Consider the following 24,354-nt stretch of genomic DNA (forward strand, 5'->3'; position numbering starts at 1 on the left):
AAAGGTGCGGAATGTGCCCGTGTGACTCTCATTTTGGACTTCTACAGTCAAATCTTATACTCTGGTGCTTACTTACCCATGTGAAATGGTCGCGCCTCGAACAGTGCAGCGTTAAGTCTTCTCTTTCGATCCATTTGGATCCCTTTTTGAACATTTACGTATGCATTTTTATGCAAATTAAATGTATAATTAACGTCATTGGGCTGTGGGGTTAAATAATTAAATACACAAGCATAATCATTTATTGATAATGACTTTTTATTTCTGTTCATTAAATTTAACGAAGTAGGCCTTAATATTCATACGGGCCACCCTCCCCAGGATCAGATACAGATTCAGATATTAGTAAACCTGGACTCAAGACAATTTTCATTGAAGATTTACCACTGGCAGTGCACTTTATACCCAGTCTACGGATTAATCCATGTTCAGAAAACCAGCCTAAAAATTAGATAACAGATCATTTCTGATTGTACCACAGTAGTCCTTGTCCAAACATTTAAGATTTCCTGTAACACATTTCTACAGGATATAAATCAGCCCCTAAATTCATAATCAGGAAGTGTGCATTATATCACTGGGTGTCACTGGAGAGTCACACGTAATGGCTGAACACGGCTTCATATTTTTCTTGTTTGCCTGATGTTAATTTCGGCTCTCCGTTTTGCTTGATAAACTCCTGTAAAAAAATAAAATTATATGTACATTATCATATGAACACATATGACTCAGGCCATCACAGCTGACTGCTGTGTGACGGTATATCAAAAAAACAACTGCCATACATATAAGCTGTCCATGCATATAAGCACAGACACATCTATGTACACTGTGTGTACTTGACTGTTAACTAAGACACCAATGCCAATGGTTACCAGAGTGAACATCCTAAGGTCACAGACCAATATCTTGTCTATGGGTGTTCCATGTGGATAGGGCCCATGTCTGCAAAGGCATTGCAGGTGGCCTAATGCATGAAATAATGTCTTACTTCCAAGTCTTCCAGAGAGGCCCCGCCTTCTTCCACCTTCTGACCAATCCCATTGCTGAAGCTCAGGTAGCGTTCCTTCATAAAGCAAACCGCACCAATATTATTTTATTATATTATTTTAAATATTATTAATTACAAAGATTAAAGCATTATTGTAAATATAAACAGAATAAGATGTTAAACTATCTCGTGCCATTATAATAAATACAATTGCACTCACGTGCTCCTTTCCTGGACACAACTACCTCATTAGTTCACCATACAGGAGTAATGTTACAGACTGTTGCCATGGAGAATCTGTGAAAGCTGTCTGTTAGCCCTTCATTAATGTGTGGAGGACCTACCACTCAAATAATATTTGTTGAGAAGTGGATATGGAGATTATATATATATATATATATATATATATATATATATATATATATATATATATATATACACACACACACACACACACACACACACACACACACACACACACACCTAATAATAATCTGGCTTTATAAATGCTAACTGGACTCATAATCAGGTGTGTATGGCTATCTAATTAATAATAAAAGTGTGCTATGGTTACTTTAACAGTAACCATAGTTACCCTTAGCATGTTTTGCAGGTGTCCCTCCTCAACCATCTTGACGGCGTTTCTAAGCCCTCTAGCGAAGGTATCCATGGCAGCGATGTGAGCGATGAACAAGTCCTCCAGGTCAGTCGACTCCCTCCGAACTTTGGCGTCAAAATTTAGGCCTCCGGGCTGCAAGCCTCCCTGATCAATGATAGCCTGGGGGTTTGGGGCCCAAAGCACATTTCGCTTCAGGCTGACAACCTACAAACCCTCTGAGCTGAAGGTATGGAGACTCAGTCTAGAGTGTGTGCAGTGTTTTATAGGTCACCTTCATCACCAGGGTCGTGTTACGGATGTCCATGGGGAACTGGTCTGTGTCCCAGCCCAAATCAGGGGACCCGGTGTTTGAGTCCACAGAACCAAGCATACCAAATCTGCACAAAACACACACACACACACACACACACACACACACACACACACACACACACACACACACACACACACACACACACACACACACACACACACACAAATGACATAAGCTCGTACACAGCACCCAAAATCTAAATAATTTGCAATAGATAAAGAGGCCTTACACAGAGGCCATGATGATGTCGTGTTCATATGAATGCCCCGCCAGAGTAGTGTGATTGGGCTCAATGTTAAGTTTGAAGTCTTTGTCCAGTCCGAAGTGCTTCAAAAAGCCAATAACGCTCATTGCATCTGACAAAATGAACAATACTGATGTGTCATTTGAGTTTGATGCCATCCACAGGTTTTCTAAAGTTAAGATCTTTTTTTACATTTATTTCTTCACTCCCCTTTAATATAAAACTTGACATCCTTCTCCTTTAAAGAAGGCAATGTTTCTTACCATAGTCATACTGGTGCTTGCACGGTTCTTTCGGCTTAGGCTCTATGAGAAATTGGCACTTCAAGCCGATCTTCTCTTTGTATGCTACAGTTGAGACAAAGGTCATCATCCTTGGGCAACAAACCTTGACTCAACAACAATCGAAACAGACCCCAAAACTTCTTTGTACCGACAGCCATTCTGAAGAAGCAGGCCATGTGCTTCAGCTCCGCCCCCACGTCTGTGTTGAGTGAGGACATGAAACCCTCCCGGCCTCCCCAGAACACTGCAGGCACAGGAGAATAAAGGTTGACGCAACCTTCTGCACACCGTGTCCCACGTGCTATTCATAGTTATATTCTAAAAGGGGTGTAATGACGATTTTCTACCGTTAAAGCGCCTCACCAAAGTTTTCAGCATTCAGCTTCTTGGCGATCTCCAGGCCTTTCTTCACTTGGGCCCCAGCGTAAGCAAGCACATGGCAGTCTGGGTTAGTGGCAGCTCCGTTCATATACCTGCACAAGTAACCAAACCCAATCAGGTTTCTCCTGAACTAAATGAGACCCACAAGCATTTGTAAATGTTCAACATTACCATGAAAAACAACCATGCACTTACAGTACAGTATTTTCCTTCCTGATGCATTTCTGCATGTGTATGTGAGGTTTTTCATACCCCAAAACCTTTGGAAACTGAAGTCTGTCATTAGAGAGACGGACTACAATTGGAATGTTGCGGTACTGCAGGACTGACCTGGGATGGGCAAACAGGTTGCACGTCATCCAAAGCACTTTAACCCCTGTCTGCTTCTGAAACTGAACAGCCAGATCAGTCACCTCATCCAAATTCTTGTTGGATTCCACCAGAGTGCGGCCCTCAGGGGCCATATCCCTGAAATGCAACATTGTTATCCAGTAATAAGTTGGAGCAAAGCTCTTGATACACTCCTGGGTGATTCGTGTACATACCTACATATCTAGGTTAGGGTTACAGTTATGGTTACCTGTCATGAAAAGTGTAGTATTTCACCTAGAATCAAAAATAAAGCAGTCACCTGTTTGTCTGTATCTTTCCATTGTATATAACCTTACATATATGTACTTCCATTTAAGAATACTTTGGAAGGAAGTAGACACTGTTTTGAAAACGTCCTAAAAAGCCACAAAGTCTGTTTTTCGCCTTACACCGAGTTTAGTGAAGAACTCGAAGGCAGCGCTGAGTCTCTTCTTGGCCCGCTCCATGTCGCTGTCCCCCTCGTCCCACGGCCTGCGGATGGTGGCAGAACCAAACGGGTCGGCCCCTTACCCCCAGGGAGGAGCCAGATGACACCCGGGGTCATGTCAGTATCACAAAACAGGTTCGTGTGCAGACATCACTCACAATTCCACTGTGTCTTAACTGGTCCAACCACCCGCCTACCCCTCCCTGCAAAACAGCTATTTTATATGTACAGAAGGTCTCCAGCAGGGCAGGTCTCCCCGTCTGGCAGCTGGGCCGCGCCCCCAGAGTGCAGCCGATGCCTAATGTTCGTTCATTCGCACGGCTTTGGCACCGCGGCTCTGCCTGGCGAACGCCGAGCGTCGTCTGAGGGAGATGTGAGGGTCGACCGTTTGCTCCAGGGCACGTCTAGCAGCTCATCTGTAGTCATGGGGATGTCTTACCAGTTCCACAGAAGGAGTGCCAGTAACACACGGAAAAACGGAGCCAGTCCTCCATCGTCCTGCCCAGCAAAACCTGCGGATGAGAAGTGCTTCGGTGAACCGAGGGACTCAGTTAAAAATGGACTGGTCAGTGGCAGGCTGCTTACTTCACTTTTGATATGAAGTCTCCATGTCAGTCTAGTGTCCCCTCAAACACTAACCCATTGGGCTAATCTTCTAGCAGCTCATGTGAACATTTCTATATAACTATGAATGAGGTGTAATTATACACACACACAGTCACACACACACGCACGCACACACACACACACACATATTCATACATACATAGATACAACAGTAAGCATAGAGATTCAAAATTTTGCACAGTTTCCAGAGAAACAGGACATTTTGGACAGGGGTCCAGCTGGACAAGAAAAGTGTCTGAAGTTTTCTGAATTTCTAGGAGGAGCTGACAATTTATTTGTTTTAATAATATTTTGTTTACAGGTGATGAAGGACCTCTGTCTGAAACGTCTTGTTTCTTTGGAAACCGCATGCACGTCAGGTTTGAATATCTCTACATCGTCGTTCCTCATCAGCTGTGCAAGATGTCCTATTACAATATACTGTTTACATTTTGAGAGCAGTTATATTGTCCTGCCTTGTGGAGCGCGAGAGAGGGGGCGCGTGACTGAAGTGCTCTCGTGCACACCACCTACCTCACTTGCATTGTAATGTTTGAAACACAGCACTTCATGTGCACCGGCGTCAGGTACATAGGGAATCTTCGAGATCCCTTTAAAATAATAACAAAAATAATTAAATGAACAGTCGTCCGTTATACTTAATGCACTAGTGCAGAAGTATGCTAGCTAAGTCAACTATGCTGTCTCAGTTAGCCTACTTCACAGAGCAACCCGAAAACATTGAAGAAACCTCGTAAAATAAACTACAATGTCAGCGTGCAAAGTTCATTCTCATACAATTACCGAGCAATCGTTAAAAAACGACAGAAATAACATGGAGCAGTTCCAGATTTGCAAAAAGAAATATATAGATTCTGATGCAACTTTTTCAGCGTGCAGTTTGACGACCAGAAATAAAGTATAGATAAAAACCTCAAAACTCCTACATGTTTCTATTTACCTGTGAAGAATTCTTCGTTTGTGGACATGGCGAGCTTCGTTGTATTCACTTTTTTGACTTGCAACACCCCCTTAAAGTCGATGTTGGCCACAAGGTGTCGCTCTGATCGTGCTGGGTTCATATATCAGTCGCCCACTTTGGGTAGTGCGGAAATATGTTGCATGTCCACGCACATACTCTTCAGTCTTTCCATTGACTTGTTGTATTTCCATGTAACGTTTGTCATTATTCCAGAATAAAAAAAACTAACAAAACTTTTGTGTCTCGAAGGATCCCGCGATATCTTGACGTCAACGTGGCGTCCAACAAGTAGAATATTAGGTACCCTACATACTACATACTTTCTAAAGTATACATTTTAATGATAATATTCAACAATGTAATGTGAAATCTATGTTCAAACACAATTCACCGCTTGGTACAGGTATTTATTTCATTGTGTAATACAAATGCCGGAAAATCAACATAAAACGTAAAAACACAGGAAAGTATCCACATCCATAATACATTTATGTACATAGATTACAGTAGACTACAAAAAAGTGTGTGGGGAGGGGGTTCAGAAAAACAATGAAATCTCTAGAGAATTTGACAATGGGCTACGCATAGGCCTACTGGTTAGTTACAGCCTGTCGTTTTCTTTTTAAAACAATGCAGTTTTCATGGCACAGTATGAGCAGATGTTTTGTATATTTGCTGTTGTGTACTAAATAAACATAATTTGTTTATTTGCATAAGAAGATGAAAGGCTAACCAAAACCATCAAACACCAGGCACGGGACAGCGAGGCACTTTTGCACCTGGTTAACCACACTGGCTTTTGGCACACGATAGCGCTACAGAACTGTAGGTGGCGGTAGAGTGCAAGCAATGCTTTTTTTTTTTTTTTTTTTTTTAAAGGACACTATGCTTTGGTATCCGATGGTTTCTGCTCTCTCTTCGTCGTCTTCTTTTTCTTTTTTTTATCTTTCGTCCTGCGGCATGGCTTGCACATGCAGCACAAGATGCAGGGCGACACCAGCAGTAGCAGAGGCGACGTCACCAGCACGATGATGCTGACACCGAGCAGGATACCGGCCACCTGCGCGCGGCACAAACGGAGCACAGCTATAGACAGTGACCAAAACGTGTCCACGCGAGCGTCAGGTCAGGTCTCTCCTTATGGGACTCTCATGGAAAGATGGCAACAAACTAAATAAAACTACAGCATCCGTCATGAATTTGCTACAGAACTGTAAATCATATCAGTGGTTGTGGTTATTGCAACATAAGAGACCAGTCCACTTTTTTGGTCTATTTTTATTATCTTCATCAGATCACCTCATTATCCAGCACCTCTGAATTCAGTGATGAATTGCATCTCGTATAACTGGGTGCACATTGGTGGTATTTACAATAAGTCATATATTTGCGTGGTAACTGAGAAAATATTAACCCTGCACTGTGTGCAGATATTAACCGCAGAAGGAACGGTGTACCTGTGTCCTGTTCCACATGACGGAAGCTCTGGAATGGCCCAACCTATTACGGCACGGGCCTTTATCGTAGTGTCGAAGGAAAATGTCTCCCTGCAAAACAAACCAAACACACAAAGCGTGTTCGTGACTACAGATGCTGCAGTTTGTGCCGTATTAAAGCCTCCTGAGATGGAGAATTAGAGGAGCACGCACGTCCAGGTTCTGCAGGCAGTACCAGCAGAACGTGTGCTTGCAGCTCTTGCAGAGCATCTGGGCGCAGCCCTGGTTCCGCTCGATGTACACCCCGCACCTGGGGCACTGCTTGATGGGCGGCTCGGTGTGGGCGTGTGGCTCCCCGCTGTGCATGGCACACGGAAGATGTGGTCACTACAGCATAGTGACACAGTGACACTACAGTGCTGTGACACAGAACTTTGAACAGAATCTCTTTTATTAGCCTAAATGCATTCATTCGTGAACTACGCGGGTCAGAGTGACCTGTCATTGCTTGGAGGCACCACTAGAGGCTGCTGTGAGCAGGCGTGGCCGTCCTCCCATGGTTCTCTGCAGGTGCAGCAGAAGACGAGGTGGCACTCGGGGCAGGACACGGGGACAGGTGTGCCCTCGGCAGTGGGCAACACACTGCATACTGCCTGACATTCCAATATTGGGCACCAAGCCTTATTGGGGTCCAGTTGAACTCCTGAGAGACAGAATTAGGGTCAGAGAGGGAAGGACGAAGTGAAAGAGAGTGAGAAAATGAGGAAAGGAGAGAGAGAGAAAGGGAGCAAGGGGTATGTTAATAGGGAGCATTTTGAAATGCCAATTCACTTATTCACAAATTAAGTAGTAGCTTGACCACAAATGCTACCAAGATTAGCTAGCCAGCATGACCATCGACACGCTCCTCCTCACATTCATCTATGTGCTGATCGTGCCACTTGCGTTTTCCAGACTACAAACTTGGAAGCGCTCTCGGGACCTCCCAAAATGTCTCTCAACCAGCACTGGCCAATTTGTTCTCCCGGGATCTGCAGTTGATGTGATCTGATCCGTTCGCCCCATCTCATCAGTTCACTGATCATCTGATATGATCAGCTTATCATGTCACTGGCCAGATCAAGCAGGAAGCCCAGCACTGGCAGCAGGGAGGCCAATGGAAATTCCTCAGCTTCGCCACTCTGAAAGAGCTCGTTGTCTTTTCGGTGGTAGTTTTGTTAAGTACATAATGTGGGGAATGACGTGGGATTTGGCAACCGGGCCGAGACCGCAGAGCTGCTCCGCCCACACGATTCTGCTTGTGCTGTGAAATTTGGTCTGTCAGATAATGAGCGGAGTGGCAGCTACTCAAACATGAGCGCTGTTTAAATATCTGCTGGAAACATATGAGGTTCAAACTAACATTAGGATTCTTACGTCTGAAGGTTGAAAATGACAGTATATTTTCTGGGGTACTACAGAGTGGAGAAGCAGTCTGTGGCATTGTAGGACTGCCAGTGTAATGCCAGTGGCAGGCTAGATTTCAAGTGCATCAGTTTGTTTAGCATGAACTCCCTGCCCCAGCCTCTGAGATACAGTGGTGGCCTTCTGAAGAATAAAAGGAGGAGGGTCAGGACATCAGAGAGGACAACAGATTTGCCTTGGACCGCAACACAATGAGGCCTTGTGTGGGTTCTGTGATCCGCTTTTTAATAATTAAGACCCAGACTGAGAACATGTACACATGCACGCACACACACATACCTCGTTCAAATCTGAGACGCTGGTAAAGCTCTGCTTGATCAGCAGTTGTAAAAGAGGCGATCTGTGTGAACAAGGGAATTAATAAGTCAGGACCCACAGCAAGTAGAGCAGCACAGCTTTGCTGACCAAAGCAAAGCTTTGTGCCTCAGAAATGGAGAAAGTGGCCCCGCCCTTTGTAATGGGCCATTTGTGTACTGACTCGTTTGCCTGACCTTGAACTGCTTTGCAGTGTACACTCACCGGCCACTTTATTAGGTACACCTGTCCAACTGCTCATTAACGCAAATGTCGAATCAGCCAATCACATGGTAGCAACACAATGCATTTAGGCATGTAGACATGACCAAGACGATCTGCTGCAGTTCAAACCGAGAATCAAAATGGAGAAGAAAGGTGATTTATGTGACTTTGAATGTGGCATGTTTGTTGGTGCCAGACGGGCTGGTTTGAGTATTTCAGAAACTGCTGATGTACTGGGATTTTCACGCACGACCATCTCTAGGGTTTACAGAGAATGGTCAGAAAAAGAGAAAATATCCAGTGAGTGGCAGTTCTGTGTGCGCAAATACCTTGTTGATGCCAGAGGTCAGAGGAGAATGGCCAGACTGGTTCGAGCTGATAAAACAGCAACAGTAACTCAAATAACCAGTCGTTCTAACCGAGACATGCAGAAGAGCATCTCTGAACACACAACATGTCGAACCTTGAGGTGGATGGGCTACAGCAGTAGAAGACCATAACGGGTGCCACTCCTGTCTGCTAAGAACAGGAAACTGAGGCTACAATTCACACAGGCTCACCAAAATTGGACAATAGAAGATTGGAAAAATGTTGTCTGCTCTAATGAGTCTCGATTTCTGATGCGACATTCGGATGGTAGGGTCAGAATTTGGCATCAACAATATGAAAGCATGGATCCATCCTGCCTTGTATCAACGGTTCAGGCTGGTGGTGCTGGTACAATGGTGTGGGGGATATTTTCCTGGCACACTTTGGGCCCATTAGTACCAAATGAACATCATGTCAACGCCACAGCGTACATGAGTATTGTTGACCATGTCCATCCCTTTATAACCACAGTGTACCTGAGTATTGTTACTGACCATGTCCATCCCTTTATGACCACAGTCTACCTGAGTATTGTTGCTGACCATGTCCATCCCTTTATGACCACAGTCTACCTGAGTATTGTTGCTGACCATGTCCATCCCTTTATGACCACAGTGTACCATCTTCTGATGGCTACTTCCAGCAGGATAGCACCATGTCATAAAGCACGAATCCTTTCAGACTGGTTTCTGTTCACTGTACTCTAATGGCCTCCACAGTCACCAGATCTCAATCCAATAGAGCACCTTTGGGATGTGGTGGAACGGGAGATTCACATCATGGATGTGCTGGTGAGTGTATATTGCAAAGGAAGGCAAGCTGTTTGTATGTGATTTCATAGGAAATTAAGTGAAAACACATATGCACCAATTACCTTTTGCACTTTATACTGTGAATTAAGAAGTGTATCTTAGCTTTGGATCAAATGTTCATACCGAAAACGTACTCATGAGGTTTCAGATAAACAGATTTGGTTGTTTGGCTATATGGAGTACGAGATTCTTCGGTGTAGCGGCTCTGTGTAAGCATGTGTACACTCTGAGAGTGTGTGTGTGTGTGTGTGTGTGTGTGTGTGTGTGTGTGTGTGTGTGTGTGTGTGTGTGTGTGTGTCTGTACTGTGTGTATGTGAGCATGTGTGTACCTCCGAGTCCAGCAGAACTCCTGCGTGCTGGCAGGCCAGGTCAGGGCACGTAACAGGAGCTCCTGCCCCGCTCTGTATGGCCAGTTGCACATACTGACGCAAACACTGAAATCAGGAAACACATTGCACCGACCTCTTTAATGACTAAGGGTGTAACCAGTTCAAGCCGGGAAATAAAAATAAATAGCCATTAAAAAAGAGGAACGAGTGTATTGAATTTAAACCGCACTGTCTATACCTCGCGGTTAATATTAACTCCATTTGCATTTTGTCAACCAAACAGAGACTGCTGTGTTTGTGACCTCTCAGAGGAGTCACGCGGTGTAACCTGTTTGATTGTCCTGTGGCGTCAACCGCATGGTTACACTTGGGTGGGGAAGGGGGAGGTGGAAAAGGGAACACCCTAGTTGTGTAAGACACGACACCACAGTGCTTTTGTTATTGTGGTCCTCTTGACCTTGAATGGTAGGGGAACAGTCGAAGAGTTTAACATCCAAACACTCCCAACTCTCTGCAGGTGCGGGCATGGGTGCGGCGTGGGCGTGTATGTGGGAGTGGCACATGTGTGGGCGGGGCCGTACGTGTGTTTCCTTTTGTGAAATTAAGCATTTGTGTTTAAGGGGGAATAGTGTGTGATGGGGAGAACTCCACGAAGCCTTCAGCGCCCCTCAGACCCGCTGGGGGGGGGCGGGGTGCGGTGTCGGATTCTTACCCGCGTGCAGAACACACAGTCGCAGGAGTGCAGGTGGCTCACGTCTGACGCGGGACACTCGCTCAGACACAGCTTACAGTACACCGTCCCGGCCGCGGTCAGGACAGAGGGGCTGGGGCTGTCGGCCATGCTGCAGGCCGCGTCTGCCTGTGGGCCTGCAGCAGTTCAGTCCCTCGGTCTGGGAACGGGGGCAGGGAAGGCTTTCATTTTCCTGAAGGGCACAGGGAAAGAGTGCAATGAAGGAAGGTTATAGAACAGCCGTGATGGACAGTTGGCAGGTGTGTGTGTGTGTGTGTGTGTGTGTGTGTGTGTGTGTGTGTGTGTGTGTGTGTGTGTGTGTGTGTGAATGCCAGGTTAGTAAATGCAATATGAATCATCTTCATAGCATGTGTGTATAATAATAATGAGTGCCGTATGGAATTCTGACCATAGTATTTGGTAATTACCTTGCTGAAATGACTAATGACTAAGGCCATGAGCCTTTAATCTAAATCGGGCCTTTAATCATGGCTGTTCAACAAAACCAATTGTCATTGTCTTCAGGTTTTTGGTCCAGTTTGTCTAGTTTTCATGATGTCGGTGTTTCACTTGCTAAGGAGGAGAGTGATTTAAAATCTAGTGACTGTGTTGTATAGAGCAGGAATGGATGTCTATACTGTGTGTTTCATTAACTCCAACTGCTACTGAGCTCCTATACATGACTCCAGTGTATATGTAGCTAGTTAACTGGGGCAAAAAGCCATTTCAGAGAAACTCTTTAGAGCACAAAATTATTCAATGGTTTAAACATACAGTCAAACTGCTAGAGAGAAGAGGTAGAACAACCTGAACAGACATTCATATCAACCTGTCAACGTAAATAAGATAAACAGTACATAATCCAGCCAGATTAAATGTGCTCAGATTCACCCACACCCAGAGATACTTGCATCAGGGCTCAACATGGACAGGCAGAGTCGTGTCTGATCACCATGGTACCCGCCGTCACTCAAAAAGTCATATTAAATCGGTATGGTAACCACCATCACTCAAAGCTGTGTTTTTGCCCTGCTAAGTGATCAAATAGTATTTAATATTTTTAGATTGGTAAATCAAATGGTATTTCCCCCTCCTCCATCTCCTAAATAAAACCTATGTCATTGTATTCAGTGGTTTGTTGATTATGCCTGTTCATTTGCATATGGATTGTAACCAAGGAAACCTGCTATACCTGTAAAGTGCCAGTACAACTAACTAGCAAGCAAGACCCTACAATCTTAACCCCCGGCTCCGGCTCTATGCTATTAAGCATATTATTGGCATAAAGGAAATACCCTACTCTAAAATAGATCACACACATATGACCACTGTGAAATCCTGGAAAAGATGCATTGTGTTTAAATTATTAATAATTATACAGTAGTAGTTCGATAAAAAAAAAACATGTTCAGCGTATTCAAAGTAAGGAGTGAAGTGTTCAAAGCTTCCTGCACAATAGGAACGGTGGGCTCGCTAATGTCCACATGCACGGTCACATCGACGTAACCAACACCATAGCTCTAAACGTGGGCATGTCTCCACGACATCACCAACCCAACACCACAGCTCTAAACGTGGGCATGTCTCCACGACCATCACCAACCCAACACCGCAGCTCTAAACATGGGCATGTCTCCACGACCATCACCAACCCAACACCTGGGCATGTCTCCACGACATCACCAACCCAACACCACAGCTCTAAACGTGGGCATGTCTCCACGACCATCACCAACCCAACACAGCAGCTCTAAACATGGGCTTGTCTCCACGACATCACCAACCCAACACCTGGGCATGTCTCCACGACCATCACCAACCCAACACCTGGGCATGTCTCCACGACATCACCATCCCAACACCACAGCTCTAAACGTGGGCATGTCTCCACGACATCACCAACCCAACACCACAGCTCTAAACATGGGCATGTCTCCACGACCATCACCAACCCAACACCTGGGCATGTCTCCACGACATCACCAACCCAACACCACAGCTCTAAACGTGGGCATGTCTCCACGACATCACCAACCCAACACCTGGGCATGTCTCTACGACCATCACCAACCCAACACCTGGGCATGTCTCCACGACATCACCATCCCAACACCACAGCTCTAAACGTGGGCATGTCTCCACGACATCACCAACCCAACACCACAGCTCTAAACATGGGCATGTCTCCACGACCATCACCAACCCAACACCTGGGCATGTCTCCACGACATCACCAACCCAACACCACAGCTCTAAACGTGGGCATGTCTCCACGACATCACCAACCCAACACCTGGGCATGTCTCCACGACCATCACCAACCCAACACCGCAGCTCTAAACGTGGGCATGTCTCCACGACCATCACCAACCCAACACCGCAGCTCTAAACATGGGCATGTCTCCACGACCATCACCAACCCAACACCTGGGCATGTCTCCACGACCATCACCAAACCAACACCTGGACATGTCTCCACGACATCACCATCCCAACACCACAGCTCTAAACGTGGGCATGTCTCCACGACCATCACCAACCCAACACCGCAGCTCTAAACGTGGGCATGTCTCCACGACCATCACCAACCCAACACCTGGGCATGTCTCCACGACCATCACCAAACCAACACCTGGACATGTCTCCACGACATCACCATCCCAACACCACAGCTCTAAACGTGGGCATGTCTCCACGACCATCACCAACCCAACACCACAGCTCTAAACGTGGGCATGTCTCCACGACCATCACCAACCCAACACCACAGCTCTAAACGTGGGCATGTCTCCACGACCATCACCAACCCAACACCGCAGCTCTAAACGTGGGCATGTCTCCACGACCATCACCAACCCAACACCACAGCTCTAAACGTGGGCATGTCTCCACGACCATCACCAACCAAACACCACAACTCTAAACGTGGGCATGTCTCCACGACCATCACCAACCAAACACCACAGCTCTAAACGTGGGCATGTCTCCACGACCATCACCAACCCAACACCACAGCTCTAAACGTGGGCATGTCTCCATCACCATCACCAACCCAACACCGCAGCTCTAAACGTGGGCATGTCTCCACGACCATCACCAACCCAACACCACAGCTCTAAACGTGGGCATGTCTCCACCACCATCACCAACCCAACACCACAGCTCTAAACGTGGGCATGTCTCCACCACCATTACTAACCAAACGTGTCCAGGACGCCACTTTACGCTGTTGCTCAATTGCTGTGCCGTTCTTGAACCGCGCTGCACTGAACTTGGCATTAATTTACTTACTAATAAAATAATGAAATGACATTTAATGATACGTTCGCGGTCAGTGGTGTCATGAATGCCGTTTCCCTTGTTTCAGTCACGTCGTAGCTCACAGGGACGTGATGGGGGCGGAAGTCTGTGGTTGTGGGTGTGTATTCAGAAGTGTGTGATGTGCTATGCTTTTAAGATAACCTCGTCCATTAGCACAACAATGGACCATCACAAAACAAACAACACACACTGTTTTGCAACACCAAGAAAGAACGGCAAACCTTTCTTTATTTTACGTAGCATACTGCAAAAACAGTGTAGCATATGTATAAAAAACTGTAGTGAAATCCCTTGTTTGACACAAAATATATTGTCGCAGAAGTTTGACTGGGATAGTATAGCCTAGTCCAATACTGACTTCTTAAAATTGTAATAAACAAAGAGAACTAGTTACAGTGTTATACCTACCGAGATTTTAAAAAATCACAGGCTCTACATAAGACTTTAAGCTGGTAAAGCCCTTTTAGTAAATAATAAAGCTTAATCATTCTAGCAATACGCTAAATATAGTTCGTGTTCTGGTATGATTCTGCTCCACGTATGTCCGCAGTAAAATAACTGTTGTAAGTTATCTTTTGTCACGTATGGAAGTTTGTCTAATTCAAAATATCGTGGATTCATATTGGTTAATCTATTAGATTATATCAAGGCAGAAACATAATTTTACAATAAGAAATCACCTACTGTCGCACACGCACAGAAACCCGCACACAGGCTGTAAGATTGTACGTTCCCCTCGGGTTATTACAGGATACCGCAGTCAACGAGCGTTTGGACGGGAACGAACAACACACATTCACCTTGCAAACTCGTCCTGTCACCTCCAAACAGTCAGGCACCTTCACCTCAGTGTCGAGCGGGTTCGGTCACCCCGCACGGTTCCGAGGGACCCTTCGTCATGGTGCCCAGGGCGCACTGTCCGCACTCGGGCTGATCAACGGTGCAGGGGCGCCTCCTGCTTCCTCCGCTGTGTGCAGGGAGGCTGGCGGGCTGATGAACATTTATTCCTGTGGTCATCGTCTCTGTACTGGCAGTTCACAGCAATATATCTTAATGTTTAATATTGTAATAAAAAAATTATGTATGTATATGTGTGTGTGTGTGTGTGTGTGTGTGTGTATATATATATATATATATATATATATATATATATATATATATATATATATATATATATATATATATATAGAGTAATCACCAGAGTTTAGTTTCTAACAAAAAATATTAAAAATGCTAATTTACTAAGGTATGTATTTAATAATGAAACGAATGAGAATTTTAGACTTTTAGTACCAGATGCTGCGCCTCTACAAATTATTATATAACCAGCAGATGGCGGTAAAGATCAAATTTCAGTTGCGAAATGTCTGTTTCTAGATAATATTGTCGCTTGGAAACGGTCGTGCAAGCCTCAGGACAACTCGGCCGTCTCGCGTGGCCGGTTAGCGGGCTTCTAATGCGAGCCAACATCGTTTAGTGAGTCGAATAGCAGCAGCGGAGGTACTCGGCATAATATGGGTGGCTGCTGTCGGCCAAGCGTTTAGCAATCAATCATTTCACTCAGTTTCTCGGTGATATAATATCAGATGAAGAAGACAGGAAGCAAGACCGCCTGTAGGCCTGACAAGGCTATAGGGACAGTCCTTTTAATCTGAGTTTATTAGTTTCTAATTGCTAACTACAAATTGAACTTGTCTTTTCTATAAAAACACATGTGTCTGATGTATGGTGAAACACGAAAATAAAACGAAAAGATGAAAAACTGAAATGAAAAATCAATGAAAAGAAAAACTGATCAGTTCAGCTGTTTCTGGTCCTGCGTTTTTGCACAAGTAATGAAATTATTTGTAGAAAATCGAGAGTGTGTAGAGCAAAACAGTGAGAGAGATACAGCCTACCTTTAGGGATTATATATGATATCTTTTATGCTATCATTTATTTGATATCCTGTTTAAATATTACTCTTAAGTTGCTGGTCTGTTGCTATTTTGAGAGCTATTAACGTTCTATAAATAACCCTATAAGGAGAAATAAATTGGAAGACCTTGAGAACCATAACCCCTGCACTCAGTGGTCTTGAAGAGAATATATTTCTTTCTCACAACCTCAATAACAGTGGATTCATTCATGTATTTTACTGTGTGTGTTTGTGTGTGTGTGTGTGTGTGGGGGGGGTGTTATTTGTTTATTTATTTTAGCTATGGATGTGCCAGGGACTGTGCAACACCATCCACACTCCTGCCTCCCACAGCTGATGGCTAAACCAGGCCTTTAATTAACACCCTGAGAGGTCAGGGGTGAGTGTTGTGATGATCAGATATAGCAGCCCGTTTTTACACCATATTATATCAAATATCAAATCAGGCATTTAATGGGAGGTGGAGCAGGACTTGCCAAACTAGCCATAACGTGAATTAAATTGCTGGGTCAGGAATGTTGATGTCTGGGACAAGAATGCTAGGACATCTGGGACAGGAATGCTAGGACATCTGGGACAGGTGTGCTGGACGTCTGGGACAGGAATGTTAGGACGTCTGGGACAGGAGTGCCGGAAAAATGGGACAGGAGTGCTAGATGTCTGGGACAGGTGTGCTGGATGTCTGGGACATGGAATGCTAGGACATCTGGTACAGGAATGCTAGGACATCTGGGACAAGTGTGCTGGATGTCTGGGACATGGAATGCTGGATGTCTGAATTCCAGAAACTAGCACTGTGTTCAGTCTCTCTGTTGCTGCAGTGAGTTTTTAATGTCACACTATCATAAAACAAATATTTAGGAGAATATATCAAGTAGCTGTAGTAGATAAATAAAATTACAGGTCCACAGGCTCACGATAACTAATAAATAAAATTCACATGTCCAGACCATTTCAAAAGTAGTTTACAAAATATTTAATCCCACCACTTCTGGGTAATGGGGAGAGAAAACAAATGGAAAACAAGAACAATGCTGTTTTGGAGATGACACATTTGTCCTGAAGATAAATTATTCTCTTCAAACATTTATTACTCTAAAATATCTATTGGAGATGACGTCAATACTTGGTGTCGAACTATTCTTCCCATTGCAAGATAATGTAATCCCGTACGTGGTGTAATCTCGTATGTGGTATGATTTTATGCGTGGCGTAATCTTGTATGTAGTGCACCGCTATCCATGCGCCATGTGATGTCCGGCCCACCCCTTACAACCCACAGCTCGTGTTACCTGGTCAACGTGGCTGGCAGTGAGCTAACACATGTGGGTTTCTGTGCGTAATCCGACGCTACGCCCTGTGCTGAATGCACTGCAAGAATTTCCCAGCAGCCATTCGACATTTTACTCATGGGCTTAAAAGAGGCCGTTGATATCACAGACCTGCGCAACCTTGTAGCGTGATCTATACAGTCGTCATTTAGCTCCAGGTCAAAGAGGGCAAAATGAAAACATTTGGCAAAGTTTGGCATATAGATGTTATATTATTCCATTTCATCCGATTTAGTCAGCAAGCCAAAAAAGAATTATTGCACAAGAGTTGGCAGTAAATCCCCAACTACATGGACTACATATTTGAATCACTTAAATGGAGTTAATCTTGTCCCGTGCAACTAATTTGTAGAATATTGTACATAAACTGAACATAAACATAAAGCTAAAGAAACACACAAGGTTTCTGACAACGAGTAAGTAGATAAAAGCACAAATAACCGGGAATAACTGGTTTCTTTTCTTAATAGGAACACCATGATAACAAACTGCGTCTTTTCTAATGACAGATTTGACAATAGCTACTGTATATGGAGTACACACCAGGGTATAGTCTTCGGCAAAACGCAAGGGTTCGGGTTCATCTGCGTGCCATAGCGCGTCCTCGCCTGGATGTGCCTGACAGCAGTGATGCAGAGAATGCCCAAACACACCGAGGCATCGCCGACAGGATCGCGCCCCATGGGGAGATGCTGACAAGGCCCGACAGAGAACAGTAACTCCGCCACATTGTCAGTGTCACGGAGCTCGACACCTTACTCTATTTTTAGACATCGCTTCTCAGAAATGGCAGTTGCAATATTCAGCATTTCACGTTAAGGTCATTTTTACTTTCAAGTCGTCTGCGCACGTCTGATTTATGTTGAAACTGTGATTTGCAAGAACTGCACGTAAATGATATCTATGCGGAGGTCGAGTCCGCTCAGAGTAATTGGATTTTGTACATTCAAAGCACCTTATGGAACTGACTTGTAACTTTATCCACTCACGTTTAACTTAATTCGCACCAAGGAGTGCTGTTGGCACCGGATTAACATCGGTTCCTCGCATCAACGACACTGTGTGTCCTTATTAAGAAAGAAATCAACAGGGTCCTCGTATTAAGGAGGAATTAAACATTCGAGAACATTATGATGTCTCGCCTCTTGATGACTTGAATTTGAGAAAGCTGGAGAAAGCTGAGATGAAGCATATGGCAGTCCTCCCTTGAGATTAGTCATCCTGCCCTTTCACCACTAGAGAAAACGAATCGGTACCCTAAACGCCTACTATGATGTACACGTGCAAAAATAGAAGCACGACTTTATTTAAAGAGGACTCGGTAGCAGATTGGCGTCATTTATTGTTAGTTGGAGATAGCTAATATAATTTAGACCAGTGTACCTGACCGACGATATGCACTGTCTCAGCAGAACACCCCGATCACACCTGGTCAACTCTTACAGTGATGTAAAAGAATCAGACGAGACCAAAAGGGAGTCTTATGAAGCCACCTGGTTAGACCTGGTGATGGAGACGAGACCAGAACACAAGTACGTGTACTTATTTTTCGTAAAGCGAGCCTTAAGTTGGGTCAGAAGAACTGACCTCACTTGTTTTATTAAAACGGAGAGGCATTGGGTTAGAGGAGTATTACTCTCTTAAAATTAACAAAGCTTGTAAAATAAAATTTTAACAAACGTTTGGAATTGGTTTTGTTTGTAATAATTTATAACCCTGCTCATATATTTAAGCTGTGGCTTTGAAAATAAATGTAAATCTAATATAATTAACGTGACTTCAAAGCTATCTTTTATGTGAAGATACTTTTATGAGATTATTTGTTTACAGTAACTCAATATCGTATCAATTACTGATGACTTGTCTACAGAATAACGCTCACCGAGAGAGACCTGTCCCGAAAGGAGACCTTCGAGCGGAAGCAGGCGGCTCATTTCGTAGTTCGCCGATTCCCCACACAGACACTTTGGATCGGCCAGGAAGGGGCGAAGATGAAGGAATATCATATACCGTATAAAAAAAGCGTCCTCCCCATTCCGATGTTCGTGCCCAGAGATATAACTGTAGATGAGATGAACCGAGAGCCAAATCCTTCCTTCTTACAATCTATCATGGACTTTGAAAAGAACAGGAATGAGACGAAAGAGCCGTCGCCCGTTATGAAACACATGCCACCGGGTCTAGAATTCAGGGCGTCCAGACTCATCTCACCTCCAAGCGACGCCCAGCGGCGCGAGTAGCGCAATTAACTGTGTAGACAGTTTAGGCTAAAATATGTTTACTAGCCTATATTTTGATGCGATGTAAACTTACAAATGTGAAAAGTACAGATTTAGGCTACGTTTACTTGGATAGCCTATATATTCACACGTTATTTAATTTTCTCAAATGTATTCGAACTGTATTGGTATGTTGTTGCGGTTATTGGCTGAAACACATCGGGTAGAGGTAAAACTTTGAGAGTCTGAGTGGATTATAAGTGTTTCACAAAGGTTGGACAGGACTGTCTGTCAGAGCGTAAAAGGTTGTTCGGTTTGGGATGGAAAGAACGAGCAGGACTTCGTTACAGGCGCGAAAGTCGTTGTTATAAATGAAATGCTGCCATCTAGAGGAAAATGCGCCAATAACTAACAGAAATTGTTAGTGTTGGAAATTATCACTTATTAATAAAAATAAAAATTTTGTAAGTGTGGTATTTTCTTTGCAAATTAATTTCAGATGTATAAACAAGAAATCAGCAAACGACAATTTCTGTACTAGTCAATTCATTCAGGGGATAAACGTTCTATGTAGATGCTCTGATAAAGTTACATGTACAGTTTAAAATAAAGAATTAACACGTGCACCCAGTTTCCCATGTAAACTATTACAATATGCTGAAGTATAAGTGCTTAGAGTATGAAGGAGGTGTGTGAGTGGAAGACGGTGTGCTGGAAGCATGACTGTAAACACTGTATACTTTAATTCCTGATCAAACAGACTGAAATATCATATTAGAATATTCATCTATTATTACAATCAACATCTTTAGAGACAAAATAGTCAATGCAAAACATAATTTCAACCTAAACTGAACAGCAGGAATGATTTCTGCTATTCAGTTTAAAGTACACAAAAACATTCTGGATGCAATATTATTCTGACATAATTGCCAGTATGTTTCAGAGTTCCCATAAATATTTAATATTTCATAAATAGACAAGAAAATAAAAACAAAATCAAAAACATACAGTGTTGTAAACCAGAAGGGCAGCAACACCCAGCTACTATTTTATGATTCAAGACACTCTGTGTCTTTTCCTGATCTGCTATGGCGTCTGGGTTACTTGTCGTTAGGCCACGGCCCCTTCATCGCCTCCTCTGCCCTCTGGTACTTCTGCAGGGTGACCTGCAGCTGCCAGTACCTGAGATAGAGCCACATCAGCTTCCCGTTTTTCCGTTTGTCCATGTTCAGCAGGTCCGCACAGTGCCGGTCGTTCCTAAAAATGTCCCTGAGGTCCTCCTCCAGGCCCAGCTCGGCACCCACCGGATGCACGGCCGCCTTGAGAAGGAGATTCTTCTCCATCTCCAGCCGGTGGACCCTGGGTATCAGAAGACTACAGAAGGCGTCCTGCCTCTCTGCTAGCCGGAGCTCCAGTTCCTGCAGCAGAACCCGGGCTCTCTGCTGCCACTCCTCCTCCCGCTCCAGAGCCAGGCTCAGGGCCGCTCCGGCTGCCCCGGAGTGCATGGCGGCCCTCCTCTCCTGCTCCAGATCCTCGCGTTCCTTCTGCAGCCGCTTGCGTTCCTCCAGGAGCTGCTGGCTCTGGGAAACTATGGCCTTCTTGTAGCCCTGAACCCTCTGCCGCTCCTTCTCCAGCTCCAGCTCCAGCAGGGCGGCCGTCCGCCGGCTCTCCGCTACCGTGTCTTTGTACTTGAGCTCCAGGTCTTTAGTGAGAGACGCCATGTCTCGGTCAAACTGGACCTTCACTTTCTCGATCTGTTTCTCAGATTCTCGGGTCCAGATCCAACCTAACGAGTGCAAAAGGTAATATGGTGAACAGTGGTTGGAGATCTCTGAAATGAGACGTGTTCCATCAAAGATCTGAGTGAGAGGTCCAAAGAAGAAAGAGCTGGAGTCTAACGGACCTGAATGACTAGAGCAAACAGTGACAGAAAGGGTAGAATAGAACTGTGACAACTAACACCAAATCTGTGAACTGAAACTAGTAGCGCTTTTAGAGTATTGATGTTTTTACTAAGCAACTGTATATAAATAAACAGGCGTTGTGGCTGTAAATGTTTTATGCGGCCTTTATGATCTCTGCTCTAAAGCCTCAAAGGCCTTCATGGGGAGGATACTGCACAACTCCGGCATCATCCCTGAGCTTAGTGAAGTGACTTACGAAAAGCAGCCAGTCCAAGCATCGGAACCAGCAGCGCGTAGTTCCATCTCCCCCCATCAGCACCTCCCTGTGGATCCGGCCTTATGTTCCACCTAGGAGGGTCATTCAGGTTGTTCATGGAGAACCCCTGTTCAAATGAGAATGAAAACATGTATTTCCCAAGTTTCTTTACAGAGAACTGTATCCTTTTGCCAAAAAACAACTAAAGCATTAAATGTAATATAATTGTGGGAAACTGTGGAAAGCGGCGTCGGGCTTTCCTAATATATCACGGTTTGTTATGCTAGTTAGCTAGCTAGCTACGTTTTTGATAACCGAGGTTACTAGGTTAGTTTGCATCTTTATCTGCTTTTAGTACAAAGTAACAGCGTTTCACAATAATAGATTTTAAATGACGTTTTACGCACTCACCTTGAAGAAAGTAGTGCTTATGGTATATGAACAAGTAACTCTGCAAAGTTACGTACGCAATGTTTTGCCGTGCTACGGAATATTAAAGTACGCAATTTTACCAGCTAGATAACGTAAAGCTGACGTTTCCACGTGGGTTATTCGCGTTATACACGACGGATTCTGATCATAATAGTTGTCAATATTTATAGGATCATGCTACATATTTATTACTGAGTTACTTTATAATGGATACCTTTAAATTCAGCCAACACCGGTGCTCTTGGTAAAGTAACGATAGCAATGTTCCAGTGAATCCCCCCCCCCCGATATGTGCGTTGGTACAGCCTAGCACCAGCGGGGGAAAAGAGACCTGCCAGTTCCAAGAGTATATGGCGCGGGACTGGGAGGCTCTCTCATCCTGGCTGCACCGCGCTGGTGAAGTTCCGTTATAGTCTCGCGTGATTATCTCTGCTGAAGGCTTACTATTACCACGTGACAAGGAATTTCAAAATAAAAGTAATAAATGAGAAGCGTAAAAATAGTATTTTTTTAAGCAAATTTACCGTTTCTACATAAATAACTATATATACTAGTTATACCTTCACTCTTTGTATTTACGAAACATCCCACATGACATTATAATCTTGTTGCAGGCAACCTGCAAAGGATTTGAAAACTTCAATGCACATTAAACTTAATGTTTTGCAGATAAAATTCAGGTAGAAATACATGAAAAAACACAAACAAAAGACTTCCATTTAGAACTTTATTTTTGCAAAAGCAGCATGGCTTCCCCTCTTTAAACACTGTTCAATTTACAGTTGATTGGTATTCCCAATTTGTCAGGCACCTCTTCCATAAAATGGTGCATGTCTTGCACAGATTCAAAGCCAAACACGAAAGGGTCCATTACATCACTTTGCTCGTCCTCTGGCAGCCATGATCCACTAAGAGACTTGAATGCATTGATTTTTTTCCTCCATCATCAGTATTGGTTGCAGAGAGACTGTCCTGTTAATGCCACCACTGTGTGTTTCCAGCCATTGTACTCCAGCCTTTATATTAACCATAATGCCAGGCTTCTGTCCAAACAATAAAATATTACACAACTATAATCGGTTATTTCACTGCATAGTTTGAGCACGACTCCAAATAGTATACATTTGCAGTGATTATTGAGCAAAACTACAAGCAAAAAAAAAGACCATTGTCAGACCTGGAGTCACTACCTCCGTCCGCCACCAGAGGTCACAATCACCGGAATTTTAGTAGTCAGCTGTTTTCTGTCAAAGCTGATTGAAACCAGTACTAAAGCCCGTCCTCCACAGCCCTACCTCGCGAAGTATTGCCATCTCTTTACGAGTGACTGCTGAGCGTATTCCTAGTGAATTCTCTGATTGTCTTTTTGGTACTTGATCTTGCTCTGGTTTTGTCGTTTGCCCCTGTCTAGCCCTCCGGTACTTCTGCCTGACCTCACCCGTGTCCTCGGACCTGGCTGCTGGTGTCCTGTCTTCCCGTGGCCTGTGTCTCTCTTCGCTATTCCCATTTTTGTGTATTTTTGTCCTCCTTTAATTAAATGAACTCTGCCTGCACACTCTGCTCATGGATCCTCATTCACAGCCTGATCACCAGGCATTACAACCATTACATCAATAAATTAACCCATTATAGACAAAATTATTAAAATTAAAATTTACCTTTTGGTCATCGTCACAGGACTCGGCCACTCTCTTGCCTGCACACAGACAAATGATAATGAATGATACATTTTGTGATTGCCCTTGTTTCTGTAAAATTTGTTGCCAGTTACCTAGACCCAGGTTAAGCTTAATCCTAGACTAAATGGCTAGGATTGTGAATCACCACTACTGTTGGGAATCACCGCTTGTGATAAAGCGTGCACCCAAAACTACAAAAAAGTAGTTAAAAATACACTTTTTATAGGTAGTGTCACCAGCAGAAAGGCAAAAGTTTTTTTTAATCCCATCACCTTTTATTTCCAGCCACCACAGAGTATATACAGCGTGCAGTTCAAACAACAAAAAAATTTATAAAATTAACGTAAACGCCCTCTCAGCAGAGGTACAAGACTAAGACTGCAAAGTCAAAGTCTCAACACATACATGCCGCC

General features: G+C 44.1%; 4 protein-coding genes across 8 annotated transcripts; 1 reads left to right on the forward strand and 3 right to left on the reverse strand.

Moving 5' to 3' along the window:
* Nucleotides 1-245: 245 nt before the first annotated feature.
* LOC143519527 (xylose isomerase-like) lies at nucleotides 246-5,422 on the reverse strand. Its single transcript, XM_077013078.1, has 14 exons — nucleotides 5,199-5,422; nucleotides 4,772-4,848; nucleotides 4,071-4,143; nucleotides 3,594-3,709; nucleotides 3,413-3,438; nucleotides 3,163-3,300; nucleotides 2,815-2,924; nucleotides 2,600-2,695; nucleotides 2,431-2,514; nucleotides 2,153-2,279; nucleotides 1,882-1,987; nucleotides 1,587-1,769; nucleotides 992-1,066; nucleotides 246-679 (listed from the first exon to the last, which is right to left on the reverse strand). Exons 1-14 carry the CDS (start codon nucleotides 5,317-5,319, stop codon nucleotides 596-598), a joined length of 1,416 nt encoding a protein of 471 aa, XP_076869193.1. The 5' UTR covers nucleotides 5,320-5,422; the 3' UTR covers nucleotides 246-595.
* Nucleotides 5,423-5,605: 183 nt separating this feature from the next.
* Nucleotides 5,606-15,188, reverse strand: rnf144b (ring finger protein 144B). 4 transcript variants are annotated; one of them, XM_077013079.1, is made up of 8 exons: nucleotides 15,000-15,188; nucleotides 10,861-11,071; nucleotides 10,149-10,253; nucleotides 8,399-8,459; nucleotides 7,154-7,358; nucleotides 6,869-7,013; nucleotides 6,677-6,766; nucleotides 5,606-6,279 (listed from the first exon to the last, which is right to left on the reverse strand). In XM_077013079.1, the coding sequence occupies exons 2-8, from the start codon at nucleotides 10,987-10,989 to the stop codon at nucleotides 6,103-6,105; spliced, it is 912 nt and encodes a 303-aa protein (XP_076869194.1). In that variant the 5' UTR covers nucleotides 10,990-11,071; nucleotides 15,000-15,188; the 3' UTR covers nucleotides 5,606-6,102. The 4 variants fall into 4 exon arrangements, with proteins under 4 accessions (XP_076869194.1, XP_076869195.1, XP_076869197.1 ...); XM_077013080.1 differs by having other exon boundaries at nucleotides 14,884-15,188; XM_077013082.1 differs by having other exon boundaries at nucleotides 15,045-15,182.
* Nucleotides 15,189-18,843: 3,655 nt separating this feature from the next.
* Nucleotides 18,844-19,688, forward strand: LOC143519783 (telethonin). Its single transcript, XM_077013517.1, has 2 exons — nucleotides 18,844-18,980; nucleotides 19,319-19,688. Exons 1-2 carry the CDS (start codon nucleotides 18,844-18,846, stop codon nucleotides 19,686-19,688), a joined length of 507 nt encoding a protein of 168 aa, XP_076869632.1.
* A 703-nt stretch (nucleotides 19,689-20,391) lies between these two features.
* ccdc127a (coiled-coil domain containing 127a) lies at nucleotides 20,392-22,645 on the reverse strand. Of its 2 annotated transcripts, none has more exons than XM_077013084.1 (3): nucleotides 22,477-22,645; nucleotides 21,831-21,957; nucleotides 20,392-21,456 (listed from the first exon to the last, which is right to left on the reverse strand). In XM_077013084.1, the coding sequence occupies exons 2-3, from the start codon at nucleotides 21,946-21,948 to the stop codon at nucleotides 20,771-20,773; spliced, it is 804 nt and encodes a 267-aa protein (XP_076869199.1). In that variant the 5' UTR covers nucleotides 21,949-21,957; nucleotides 22,477-22,645; the 3' UTR covers nucleotides 20,392-20,770. The 2 variants fall into 2 exon arrangements, with proteins under 2 accessions (XP_076869199.1, XP_076869198.1); XM_077013083.1 differs by lacking the exon at nucleotides 22,477-22,645 and adding an exon at nucleotides 22,242-22,448.
* Between the last annotated feature and the right edge of the window lie 1,709 nt (nucleotides 22,646-24,354).

The sequence above is a fragment of the Brachyhypopomus gauderio genome, chromosome 7 (genome assembly GCF_052324685.1).
Source record: "Brachyhypopomus gauderio isolate BG-103 chromosome 7, BGAUD_0.2, whole genome shotgun sequence".
In the NCBI taxonomy this organism is placed as follows: Eukaryota; Metazoa; Chordata; class Actinopteri; order Gymnotiformes; family Hypopomidae; genus Brachyhypopomus; species Brachyhypopomus gauderio.